This window comes from Stenella coeruleoalba (genome assembly GCF_951394435.1).
Source record: "Stenella coeruleoalba genome assembly, chromosome: 14".
In the NCBI taxonomy this organism is placed as follows: domain Eukaryota; kingdom Metazoa; phylum Chordata; class Mammalia; order Artiodactyla; family Delphinidae; genus Stenella; species Stenella coeruleoalba.
Genome location: NC_137160.1, coordinates 50,143,211 through 50,155,302, shown reverse-complemented (window position 1 = coordinate 50,155,302; position 12,092 = coordinate 50,143,211). Strand labels below are relative to the sequence as shown.

Sequence of the window (12,092 nt, the reverse complement as noted above, 5' to 3'; positions counted from 1 at the left end):
TTGTACCAGTTTGCCACCCATGGTCAATATATGAGAGCACCTGCTTTCTTTCATTCTCATCAATGCTACGCTATCAAATTTTGAAGTTTCATTTTGCAAACCTTGTTGGTAAAAATATACCTCAATACAGTTTAAAATTATATTTTCTTATGAATGAAGAATATCTTTTTATATGTTCAAGAGCCCTTTGTAGGTAGGGATTTTTGTTTTTGATATAAAGATCTGGTTTTAGTGCACTGGGATTGTATAATTGCTTTATATTTTTTAAAAATAATTGATGTTTTATTCATGGTGAATATTCCATGGGCATTCGAAAGGGGGGCATAATCTCTATTTTCAAGATACAGAGTTTGATATTTATCTATTAATTGTATTATTTATCAAATATATACATATGTTCTAGTGTTTCGTTGGTCCAATTGATCTGTCATGGAAAAACAGTAGTAAATTTGTCTCCTATCACTAGTATGTTCCTATTTAGCCCTGGTATTCCTGCTGTTTTTATTTGACAAATGACGATGCCCTGTTGTTTGGTTGATAGATATTCATCACTATTTTATTTTCACTTTGAACTGCATGCTCCGGCATTATAATGTGTCTTTTCATTTTGAACTGCATTGCTTTAACATTGTTAACACAGCTTTCTTCATTTGCTTAATGTTTTTGTCCTGAATTCAACCTTGATTGATATTAAGATCTCTATCCCTGCTTTTCTGGGTGCAATTGTGTGACACTTAAAAAAAAAAAAAGGAAAAAGAGAAGAGGGATGGTGTGCTGTGCCACATATTTAAATGCTATAATAATGAAAACAATTTACCACTAGCCCCTTTCCATAAAAACTGACAAATAAGTGCTCAAAAACAGACCCTAGAAAAATGACTTTACATATGATACTAATGACCCAAAGGCAAAAGGAAGGATTATACAATAAAATATAATAAATGGGGCTAGTATAAATAAAAAACCATTAGGGGAGGAATGATTTCTTCACATTGCACCATACACTAAAATAAACGGATCATAATTAAGAATTGAAAAAAGCTTTAATGACTTATAGGTGAATATCTATATGATCTTGTGACAGAGAAGAATAAACATAAAAGCAATGGTAGCTATCACAAAAGAAACGATCAATTTAAAACTAAAATATATTTTTTTAAAAGATGGGGGCGGGGGTGGAAGTTTGAGGTGAGAAGGGGAAATGTGAACGCCAGAGCACTCCATGCTGCCTCTACCATTTTTCTAGACTGTTGACCCGACTCTACACCATTTTCTATCTTCTTCCTAATAATAGCATCTCTCAGTCACAAGATCACACACTGGATTCATCTGTTTCTCTCTGCTGCTTCATTCCTACATTCAAACGATGAATTCTCTATGATGTCACTTAAAAAAACTAAATAATCAAGGTAATTATAAACAAAATGAAATGGCAAAGAAAAAATTGATAAAAAAAGAAATTCCAATAAATATGATAGAAAAGTGGTTGGCATCCTTTAAATATGAAGAATTCATTAAATAATAAAAAAAAATACTAAAACCCTAGTAAAAATAAAAGGGTTAAAAAAAGAAAAAATAAAATAAAAGGGTAAAAGGCACAAATAGACACTAAAAAAAGAGATGCAAGTGGATAACATAAGAAAACTGTCCAATTTCATGAATAATCTAAGAAATGATAAGACAAAATAATATGATACCATTTTTTGCTCATGAAATCAGCAGAGAGGGAAAAAGTAACAGTCATGGTTTGAGTATAATACATAGAAACTTTCATACACAGGCTGGGTTACAATGTAAATTGGTAAAAAGACACTGGAAAAGAATTTTTTAATATTCAAGCAGACTACTAAAGAAGTTCATGTTCTTTAATCTAAATTTCTTATATAGGAATCTATTCCAAAGAAATAGTTAGAAATTTAGCAGATCTGAATGCAAAAACTGTCTGAGAACATTGTTGTGTTTATACCCCCAAAATGGGACACCATTCAAATGCCATTAATAGAATGACTAAATAAATTACAGGATGTCTATCTAATGAAAAAATCTATGCAGTCATTAAATATATTTTGAACAACATTTAATGATGCTGGTTGGACATTTCCTACAAATGTATATAAAGTGCATAAAAGATACTCACCCTTGGAATAATGTAGGGTAGGTAAATTTCAAGACAGACAGGACATACTGAAAAACAAATACCAAATTAATGGACATTTTCAAATTATAGAGAATTGATAGATCATATAATCAAAGAAATCCCTACTAAAGAAACATAAGTATACTCAAGTTTCAAAAAGGCCTTTTTTATTCCTCCCCAAAAAATCACACACTGGGAAAAAAAATGACCTTCCAATTCATACTAAAGAGAGAGACTAAGTGAAGTAAGTCAGACAGAGAAAGACAAATATCATATGCTCTCACTCACATGTGGAATCTAATTTTTTTTTTAAGTGATACAAATCAACTTACTTACAAAACAGAAACAGACTTACAGATATCGAAAACAAACTTATGGTTACCAAAAGGGAATGTTGGGGGGAGGGATAAATCAGGGGCTTCGTATTAACGTACATACCCTACTATACATAAGATAGATAACCAGCAAGGACCTACTGTATAGCACAGGGAACTCTACTCAATATTCTGTGATAACCTATACAAGAAAAAAATCTGAAAAAGAATGAATATATGTATATGTATAACTGAGTCACTTTGCTGTACACTTGAACTAACACAACATTGTAAATTAACTATACTCCAATACAATTTAAAAAAAAAAAAGAGAGGGGGGACTTGCTTTCCCCAGGGTCACCAGAAACCTGACAATCTCTCAGTTGGGGACGCAACAAAGTGGAACACACAGCAGCTGGGCCAGATATTGTGGACATCTGACCCCTCAGCATCGTCCCAGACCCCGGAAGTGCCATGTTATAACTGCGGTAACACCAGAGAAAACCAGACAAACCCCTGGACACTGTTTGTTTTCTCGGGGTATCCACTTTAACTACTGCCCAGTTTACCTAAAAATCCACCGCCTTCTGTGTTTCTCTTCAAGTAAGAACTGCATCCTGTTCATTCTTTCCTTTGTTTTCCTTCCATTTTTAGGGTTTTGTTTGGTTTTTGCATTCTTAGGATTTTTTTCCTAACTAATTCTTCTTAGGTATATTACATTTTTAGGTGTGTTTTTTAAGGATTTGTTTAAAGTTAACTCAGTTAAGGTCAACTTGTATTTCTATTATGTCTTTTAACCAAATTTACAGCACATTATGAATGGGAGAACTGTATTTTATCTTTCTGGGTATCTTTTTCTATTGTTTTCTATGACTGAACACTTTAAGAATTTTTTAAAAGCCTAAAAACCATTAAATGGCTTTAAGCAAGGGTTCTACTGATACTTCACATGATCTGAAAAGTGCAATAGACTGGTGTTGGGCAAGTTTACATTTATACTTTTTTTCCCCATGGATTAATCAACATGTAATTCCCCTCGTATGAGCTCCTAAATGCCACAATTATGGTTAACTACCTGTGCTCTGGTCTGTGTTTCCTAAAAATGGACCTTCATTCTTCTCTAAAGTCTATTTACTCACACAATTCAGTTTGTTCCCCTCCACTTTTCCACGATATTTTCTTTGTAAAACTGAGACAGAGAAAGGATTGAGCATGTGGGCCATGACCTACATCATCCTCAACAATGTTCATGACGATAACAAATGCTCATTTATCGCTATTTGCTAATAGTTCTTTTCCAGAGAGCAAGAGGGCTTTATTCTCAAGAGGGAGTGGGGAGAGAGCAGTCAAGACCCTACAGTGGGGGAAGGAGGTCCTGAGCTCCCTATTGCCACTTTGGCTTGGTGTCCACCCTGGAGTCCAGGACAGGGGGTGATGCCCCACCCTAGCCCACAGGGATCCAACATTTCCCTGCATGGTACCAAATCCAAGGCCAGCTTCTCCCTCCTAACAAAACAAAAACATGGTACCACTGCTTTTCTGCCTCTTCATCAAAAGAGTTCTATGACATTAAACAAAATTAAGTTTACATCTTATTTTTTAAAATAATTCCATGAAAAAATCTTGAATATACTGGAAGTGCCTGGGATGGTGACATAGAAAAAATAGGTTTGAGAATCAGTGGTGTGAGGCAGAGATGGAGATGGATTGATATCTTCTATTTAAAGGTTTCTGGAACCTTGTGGGGTTCTGGGGCAGGGGCATGTTTAGAAGAGAAAGCAGGATGTGCATGATTTCTTCGCCTACTCTTCCTCCTCGAGGGAACAGGAGCCAATTGCTTTTTCTTTCCCTAAAAAGTGGTCCACATATCCAAAAATTAAGTTCCTGGGAATTCACCAGTCAAAAACATCCAGTTTCCCAGGAGATGTAAAGAATGCATTACAGGACGAGAACTGGGGACAGTACCGTCCAACAAATCTTATTTCTAAAAGAGCATGGTACACAGAGTCGTTTTCTTCTCCATCGTCATCAGGAACAAATCAGATAAAAAGCTGGAGGCAGCATTTGCTCTACACACGATTTGGGGACTAAGATCGCCCACGGGCAATCATCAGCACCCCGCGCCCGCCTTCCTCACCTTGTTCGTGAGGTAAGAAGCCCGCCCTCCTCACCTTGTTCGTGAGGTAAGAAGCCAGGTAGCAGGTACAAAACGTGAGGCCGACCAGGCACCTCCTCATGCACATCTGTTAATTTGAGCCCCTTCCCGGGGACCCCGCAGAAGCCCCACGGCCGCCGCGCGAGCCGGTCCACCTCCACCACGACTGCTACGACCGCCACGTGACTGCGAGCTCAGCCAATCCGCGCAGGGACCGCCCCCGGTGCCTGCCTCTTAAAGAGGCCGCGCCTTCGCAGGCCTCGTAGCCTCGCGGTGGGCGGGGCGGCACTCAGCTGCCCAGGACAGCGGAGGGAGGAATAGGTCCCCCAGGGCTGCTACCGCCCGTAGAGCAAGAGCGGACAGTAGTTGTTGTAAAAAAAGTAGAAAATGGTAGAAGTGGGGAAAAAAGCAGCTGACAGAACAGTTCACAACAGTCCATTAGCATTTAAAGAAAAAATGTCCATAGCTAGCTCTAAGCGGTGGGAGCAAAATGTTGTTTGTGCTTTACTGAATTTTCCCAATTTTCTTCATCGAGTCTGTACTACTTTTGCAAACGACACAAAAAAGCTAACAACAAGAAATGTTATTTTAAAAGAAGGAAGGCTGAGGGGGCAGGAACTATAATCAGCGTAGTTTTTTCTTTAGGAGAAGTCAATCCAATTGCTTTGAAATTTCCATAAAATAAATCCTTCCAGAAGTAGAGCTTCAAGCACAGCCCCTATTCCTAGTCTCTAGGGAGGAAAAATGACCTAGTTAGGCTTCGGGCAGACAGTAGTAGACATGCACAAAAACATACTGAGGGACTTTGTCAGGAACTAGAGGTACAAGTGTCCGCACATATAGAAACATACAGATTTTTAGAAATACCCCATGCACCAGGAAGCCTTCACTCTTTTTTATCTGTATGCCCAATGTAAAATTGCTTATCAAACTGTATTATCCAAGAAAATACTGGATATATTGTCTCCACATAAAACACAAATAAACTAAAAATTTATTTTTCCTTGACAATATTTAGAAAACCTATTTCAGAACTAAACAGTCCTTACAAAGAAACTTTTTGCCCAATAGAATTTGCTTGAAATAAATGGTTGTTATATATCTGAGATTTCCCTGGACTCTTTTAAGAGGTGAACAAATTCAATTCAGGCCTTATTACTTCCTAGTTATTGCTTAACTTATTTTCTTTGACAAAATTTGCTTAACAAGCAGGAACAACCAGCACAGTAAAGAACCATGCAAATAGAAGTTGACATTCGTAGCAAAAGTGCTGTAGATCTTACCAGAAGTATTGATTTTTCCAAAGCTGCATTATTCTGTTCCACAAAACAAACTAAACTAATACTGAATAAAAATGAAATTACCAGGTCTTACATTGATAAATAACAAGCTGCTATACATGAGACTGTGTTAGACCTTCTATTCACACAAAAAGATTTAACTAGTTGTATTGTTAATTGAGATCTTTGAGGCCAAAGGGTCATTGTCATTAATTTGCTTTTTGAAAATTGACTGTTAAGTGCTCAAAAAAATGTTTCTTGAATAAACAAAGAAGGGAGCTTGGATTAAACAATAACTTGTGGGTTTCTTCTCCTCAAAAATCTTTTTTAATAATGAATTTTTTGACAGCACACATGGACAATTCTCAAAAGACGGCAGAAGTGGCTGCACACTTTTTGAAACTTCCTAAATTTCCCTTAGGAAAAAAGAATATCAATATCTCTTATGGATATAGATGCAAAAATCCTCAACAAAACACTAGCAAATGGAATCCAAGCAACATAAAAAAGGAGTATACACCCTGACCACAAGTGATTTATCCCAAGAAATAAGGTTAGTTTAACATCCAAAAATCAATTAATGCAATACACCATATCAATAGAGTAAAGGACAAAAATCACATCACCATCTCAAGTAGAAAAAGATAAGGCATTTGACAAAGTTAAACACCCTTCCATAACAAAAACATAAAAAGAGGAACTTCCCTGGCGGTCCAGTGGTTAAGACTCTGCGCTATCACTGCAGGGGGCACGGGGTTGGTTCAATCCCTCATCAGGGAACTAAGATCCCACCTACATGTTGCAAGGCACAGCCAAAAAAACAGGGACTTCCCTGGTGGCGCAGTGGTTAAGAATCCGCCTGCCAATGCAGGGGACGTGGGTTAAAGCCCTGGTCCGGGAAGATCCCACATGCCGCGGAGCAAGTAAGCCCGTGCACCACAACTACTGAGCCTGCGCTCTAGAGCCCACGAGCCACAACTACGGAGCCTGAGTGCCACAACTACTGAGCCCTCGCGCCACAACTACTGAAGCCCTCACGCCTAGAGCCTGTGCTCCGCAACAAGAGAAGCCACCGCAATGAGAAGCCCGCGCGCCACGATAAAGAGCAGCACCCTCTTGCCGCAACTAGAGAAAGCCCGCGCGCAGCAACGAAGACCCAACGCAGCCAAAAATAAATGAATAAATAAATTTTAAAAAAACATAAAAGAAATTAGAAAAAAAGAAGGGAACTTACTCAACACAATAAAAGTCACCTGCAGTTAACATTATGCTTAATGATGAGAGACAATGCTTTTCTCCCTAAGATCAGGAACAAGATAAGGATGGCCATTCTTGCCACTTCTATTCAACATTGTATTGGAGGCTCTATCCAGGAAAATAAGGCAAGAAAAAAACTTTAAAGGCATCCAGACTGCAAAAAAAGTAAAACTATCTCTGTTACAGATGACAGGATTTTGAATACAGAAAATCTTAATGAATCCACTAAAGAAATACTATTAGAACTAATAGATGAGTTCAGAAAGTTTGCAAGACACAAGATCAAAAAGTCAACTGTATTTCAATACACTTGCAATGAACAATGTGAAGAAGAAATTAATGAAACAATTTCATTTAAAATAGCACCAAAAAGGGGAGTTCCCTGATGGTCTAGTGGTTAGGATTCAGCACTTTCACTACTCTGGCCCAGGTTCAATCCCAGGTCAGGGAACTGAGAGTCTACAAGCCCCACAGCTGTGGCCAAATTAATTAATTAATTAAAAATAGCACCAAAAAGAACAAAATATTTAGGAATAAATTTAGCAAAATAAGTGAAAATTTATACTCTGAACACTACATAACATTATTGAAGGACACTGAAGAAGACCAAAATAAATGGAGAGATACCCCATGCTCATGGATCAGAAGACTTAATATTGTTAAAATGGCAATATTCCCCAATTTGATCTACAAATTCAACACAAAACCCCATCAAAATTCCAGTTGGTTTATCTGTAGAAATTAATAAGCTGATCTTAAAATTCATATGGAAATTCAAGCGACCCGTTATAGATAAAACAATCTTTAAAAAAACAAAGCTAAAGGACTCATAGTTCTTGATTTCAAAGATTACTACAAAACCTCAGTAGTCAAGACAGTGTGATACTGGCATAAGAATATATCTATATTGATCAATGGAATAGAAGTGAGATCCAGAAGTAACTCCTCACACTTATGACCAATTGAATTTTGACAAGGGCACCAAGAGAATCCAAGGAGCAAATTTAACCAGTAGTTCCAGGACAACTGGATATCCACATGCGAAAGAATGAAGGTGGACTCCTACCTCATACAACATACAAAAATTACCTCAAATGCTAAGTGAAAGAAGCCAGTCACAAAAGACCACATGTTGTGTGATTCCATTTATAGAAATAGCCAGAGTGGGCAAACCTATAGAAACAGAAAGTAGAATAGTGGTTGCCTAGGGCTAGGGGAAATGCAGAGTGACTGCTAATGATGTGGGGTTTCTTTATGGGGTGATGAAAATGTTCTAAAATTGATTGTGTTGATGGTTGCACAACTTAGTGAACATACTAAAAAATCATTGTATTGTACACTGCAAATTGGTGAATTATATGGTATGTGAATTATACCTCAATAAAAGTGTTATAAGAAAAAACAGACCCCCCTAACAAAACCACATCCCATGTAGACCATCAACTTCAAAACTAAGGGAACGAGGATAATGACAATCCTTGAGAGTGCTAGGATTGGAAGTGGCCATGAGGGGTAGCTCTGGAGTGCTGGTACTATTCTGTTTCCTGATGGTTCCATGATGTGCTCACTTTGCAATATTCATATAGTTGTGTATGTATTACTTTGTATGTGTATTTTACTTCAATAAAAAGCACACAGTACAGAGAGACAAAGATATGGAAAATATGAAAATGTGGTTAAGAGTCATGGTGGACAGAATGAGCAGGTCTAATTCTATTTAATATGAATTCAGGGACTTCCCTGGTGGTCCAGTGGTAAAGAACCTGCCTTCCAATGCAGGGGATGCGGATTTGATCCCTAGTCGGGGAACTAAGATCCCACATGCCACGGAGCAACTAAGCCCATGCACCACAACTACTGAGTGTGAATGCCTCAACGAGAGAGACCGCATGCCATAACTAAGACCTGACTCAGGCAAAAAAAAAAAAAAAAAAAGAATTCAGTAAAAAGAGAATACATAGAACGTGAGAGGCGTTTTTTCCCAGAACTAATGTAAGGCATGAATCTTCAGATACAGTGAATCCTGAGCAAACCAAATGAAAAGAAATCCACTCTTAGACATACTTACATATTCAAGTTCACATTTTTATTGTATTAAAAATATACAACATATAATTTGTTATATAACCATTTTTAAGTGTATAGTAGTGTTAATTACATGCGCATTGTTGTGCAACAGATTTCTAGAACTTTTGCATCCTGCTAAACTGAAATTCTATACCCACTGAACAACTCCTCTTTTCCTGCTCTCCCAGCTCCTGGGAACCACCATTCTACTTTCTTTCTACTACTTTGGATACCTTATCTAAGTGGAATCAAGTACATGTATTTTATTAAAAATTATTCACCTTTTGTTTATCCTTTATAGTCAGAACATTACATCAATTTAAAGAAAATAATGTGCAGTAAAGAGAACAAACAAAATATTTGTTATTAGAAAATAGCAATGGGGAATTCCCTAGCAGTCCAGTGGTTAGCAGTCTTGGCTTTCACTGCCAAGGGCTTGGGTTCAATCCCTGGTTGGGGAACTAAGCTCCCACAAGCCCCAGAGCTTGGCCAAAAAAAAAAGAAAGAAAGAAAATGGCACTGGGTTGCATAACGTTCAAAAACCACTGTGTCCCAACTGAACCTAACTGACCTATATCCATAAAATCCCACTCTAGAAACCTTATGAAAATACTGAGTCATCACTAAACATATAATGGACTTTCCTATCCTTACACTAGTCTTATACTGTTCCTTCCAGCTAAATTAGCTTTATAGCTTCTCTCCAAACTTCGTGGTCTAATTTGATAACATCTCCTCCATGAAGCCTTTCCACATCTCATCAACCCACAATGAATCCTGAAACATTTGTTGTCTATAGCTGTCATGTGGCAATTAATCATGCACACTTTCGAGACAGAAGTTTTGTATTATCATTCAATGTTGCTATGTGAATATGTTCTCTCTCCAACCATATCTCACAGTTCTTTTTTTCTCCCACAGGAATTTAGGAATATCCTAAGCAGTTAGTAAATATTTGTTGATTGCCTGAAACAGGTACTTGCAAAATAGACTTAACTCATTTCAATAATAAAGACTAAAGAGCTTTATTTCAGTTCCCTTTAGAGACTGAAGAATCTGCTGATTCCATGTGCTGAGGCAGTGCAAATTCTAGAGTAGCTTCATCTCTGTTGATCACCAGCGAGTTTACCAACAGAGATGATAGGAGTAAAAACTGGAACTAAATCTTTTAAACATTGTGCTTATTCCACTTCACAGCAAAATGGCTGTTACACCATTCAAGAGCTCACTGTTAAATAGCATAGGACTAAACAAACAGATAACATACAATAACATGCTGTCGTTGGTAAACCCCATTTTTCCTATTAATAATATTTGTAAATGTAAACTGTAAGTATTGTAAAATTCTATTGTCCTTTTTAAGGAGCACATAGTTGGTGGCATCAGGTATATACCTTAACTGTTGACACACAACCATTAAAACTGTTAACCCACAAACTCTGTTCTAACCTGGAACTCCAACTCAGGATGAATAAACTTCCCTTGTCCCCACAGCCCGCCCTCTCTCTTCCCTGTCTTGAGTAAAACCTTAGTGTCCTCTGAGACTATTCATTTTTGTCTAGTGTGCAAGGCAGGGGAGAGGGTCTGTACTCTTTGCTCTCTCCAGTGCAGCTCCCAAAACATGATTCCTGCTGCCTCAGGAATACGGTTCTCCTCTGGCATCTCTGCCCATCCCGCTGTCACTGTCTCTAAGATTCCCTAGCAGCAGCATCTACCAACCCCTCTGGATTACAATCTGCACATCTTCTGAAGACCAGCACCTGCTCACACTCTTCCAATTCCACCCCAAGCCCTGCCATCTTGCTGGGTAATTTCAAGGCCCATGTGCATCACCCATCTAACACGCTGGCATTTTACCCTGCTCCCTTAAGCTTCCCGACCTCATCACCATTGTTTCACTGTGGTTTCCTCTGATCTGGGAATAACCTGCATCTGCTCTACCCTTGAAACACTTAAGGAGTTCACTCACACTCTCTCTCTGAGGTGAAGTTCACTTAACATAAAATTAACCATTTCAAAGTGTAAAATTCAGTAAAATTGAACAGATTCACGATGTTGTGCAACTATCAACTGATATCAAGTTCCAAAACAGTTTATCACCCCAAAAGAAAACCCTTTACCCGTTAAGCAGTCACTCCCCGTTTCCCTCCTCCCCACCCCATTCCCTGGCAACCACCAGTCTGATTTCTGTCTTCATTGATTTACCTATTCGGGATTTTTCTGGTCACTTTATGAAAATCTCCCTACAAAATACTGAATCAAAACTCTGTGCTTCCAATGCAGGGGGCGTGGGTTGGATTCCTGGTTGGGGAACCAAGATCCCACACGCTGCGGGGCGGGGCCAAAAGCAAAACCAAAAACAAACAAAACCTTTTATTATGCAGTTCTCTTTTTGCTCAAAGTTACATAACACATTTAAAAAATTTCACATTCCACGCCCCGCCTCCTTCCGACAACTGCAATAAAAACAAAATCCGACCGTCTTCTTCAGTCTCTCTAAACCTGACATTTTCTGTCTCCCATACCATCCCAGTTTAGAATTCACCCGGGAAATAATGCAGGAACAGAGAGCCTGATTTGCTTGTTTATTTGTAGTCCACGCAGTCGAATTCCGTTCAACGAGATCCAGCTGCCCTCTCGGCAACCGGTTAGGCGGTTCAGGGACAGGGTAGAGCCTGGCCAGCGGAAGCCACACCCATCCACTGCTCTCCCGGGCAAGGGCGGTCGCCACCACCAGTCCCGAGCCCTGGGCAGCGACCGGAAGTGCGGTCCGCCGGGGGCGGGGAACGGTGACCCAACGCGGAGCCCGGGGCGGCGGCCAATCGGAAGCTAGCATTCCAGCGTAAAGGGCGGAAGAGAAGAGGTCTAGTTCCGGACGCGGC

At 38.9% G+C, this 12,092-nt stretch overlaps 1 protein-coding gene across 2 annotated transcripts in view; it reads right to left on the bottom strand.

The window, feature by feature from the left end:
* The window catches only part of TMEM241 (transmembrane protein 241), a 107,448-nt gene extending 102,686 nt beyond the window's left edge, over positions 1 to 4,762 (bottom strand). For both annotated transcript variants that reach the window (XM_079942166.1, XM_079942165.1), the window contains exons 1-2: positions 4,623 to 4,762; positions 2,138 to 2,184 (exon numbers count right to left, since the gene is read on the bottom strand). In XM_079942166.1, coding sequence (XP_079798292.1) covers positions 2,138 to 2,184; positions 4,623 to 4,694 — 119 coding nt within the window. In that variant the 5' untranslated portion in view covers positions 4,695 to 4,762. The remainder of the gene's footprint in view (positions 1 to 2,137; positions 2,185 to 4,622) is intronic.
* Between the last annotated feature and the right edge of the window lie 7,330 nt (positions 4,763 to 12,092).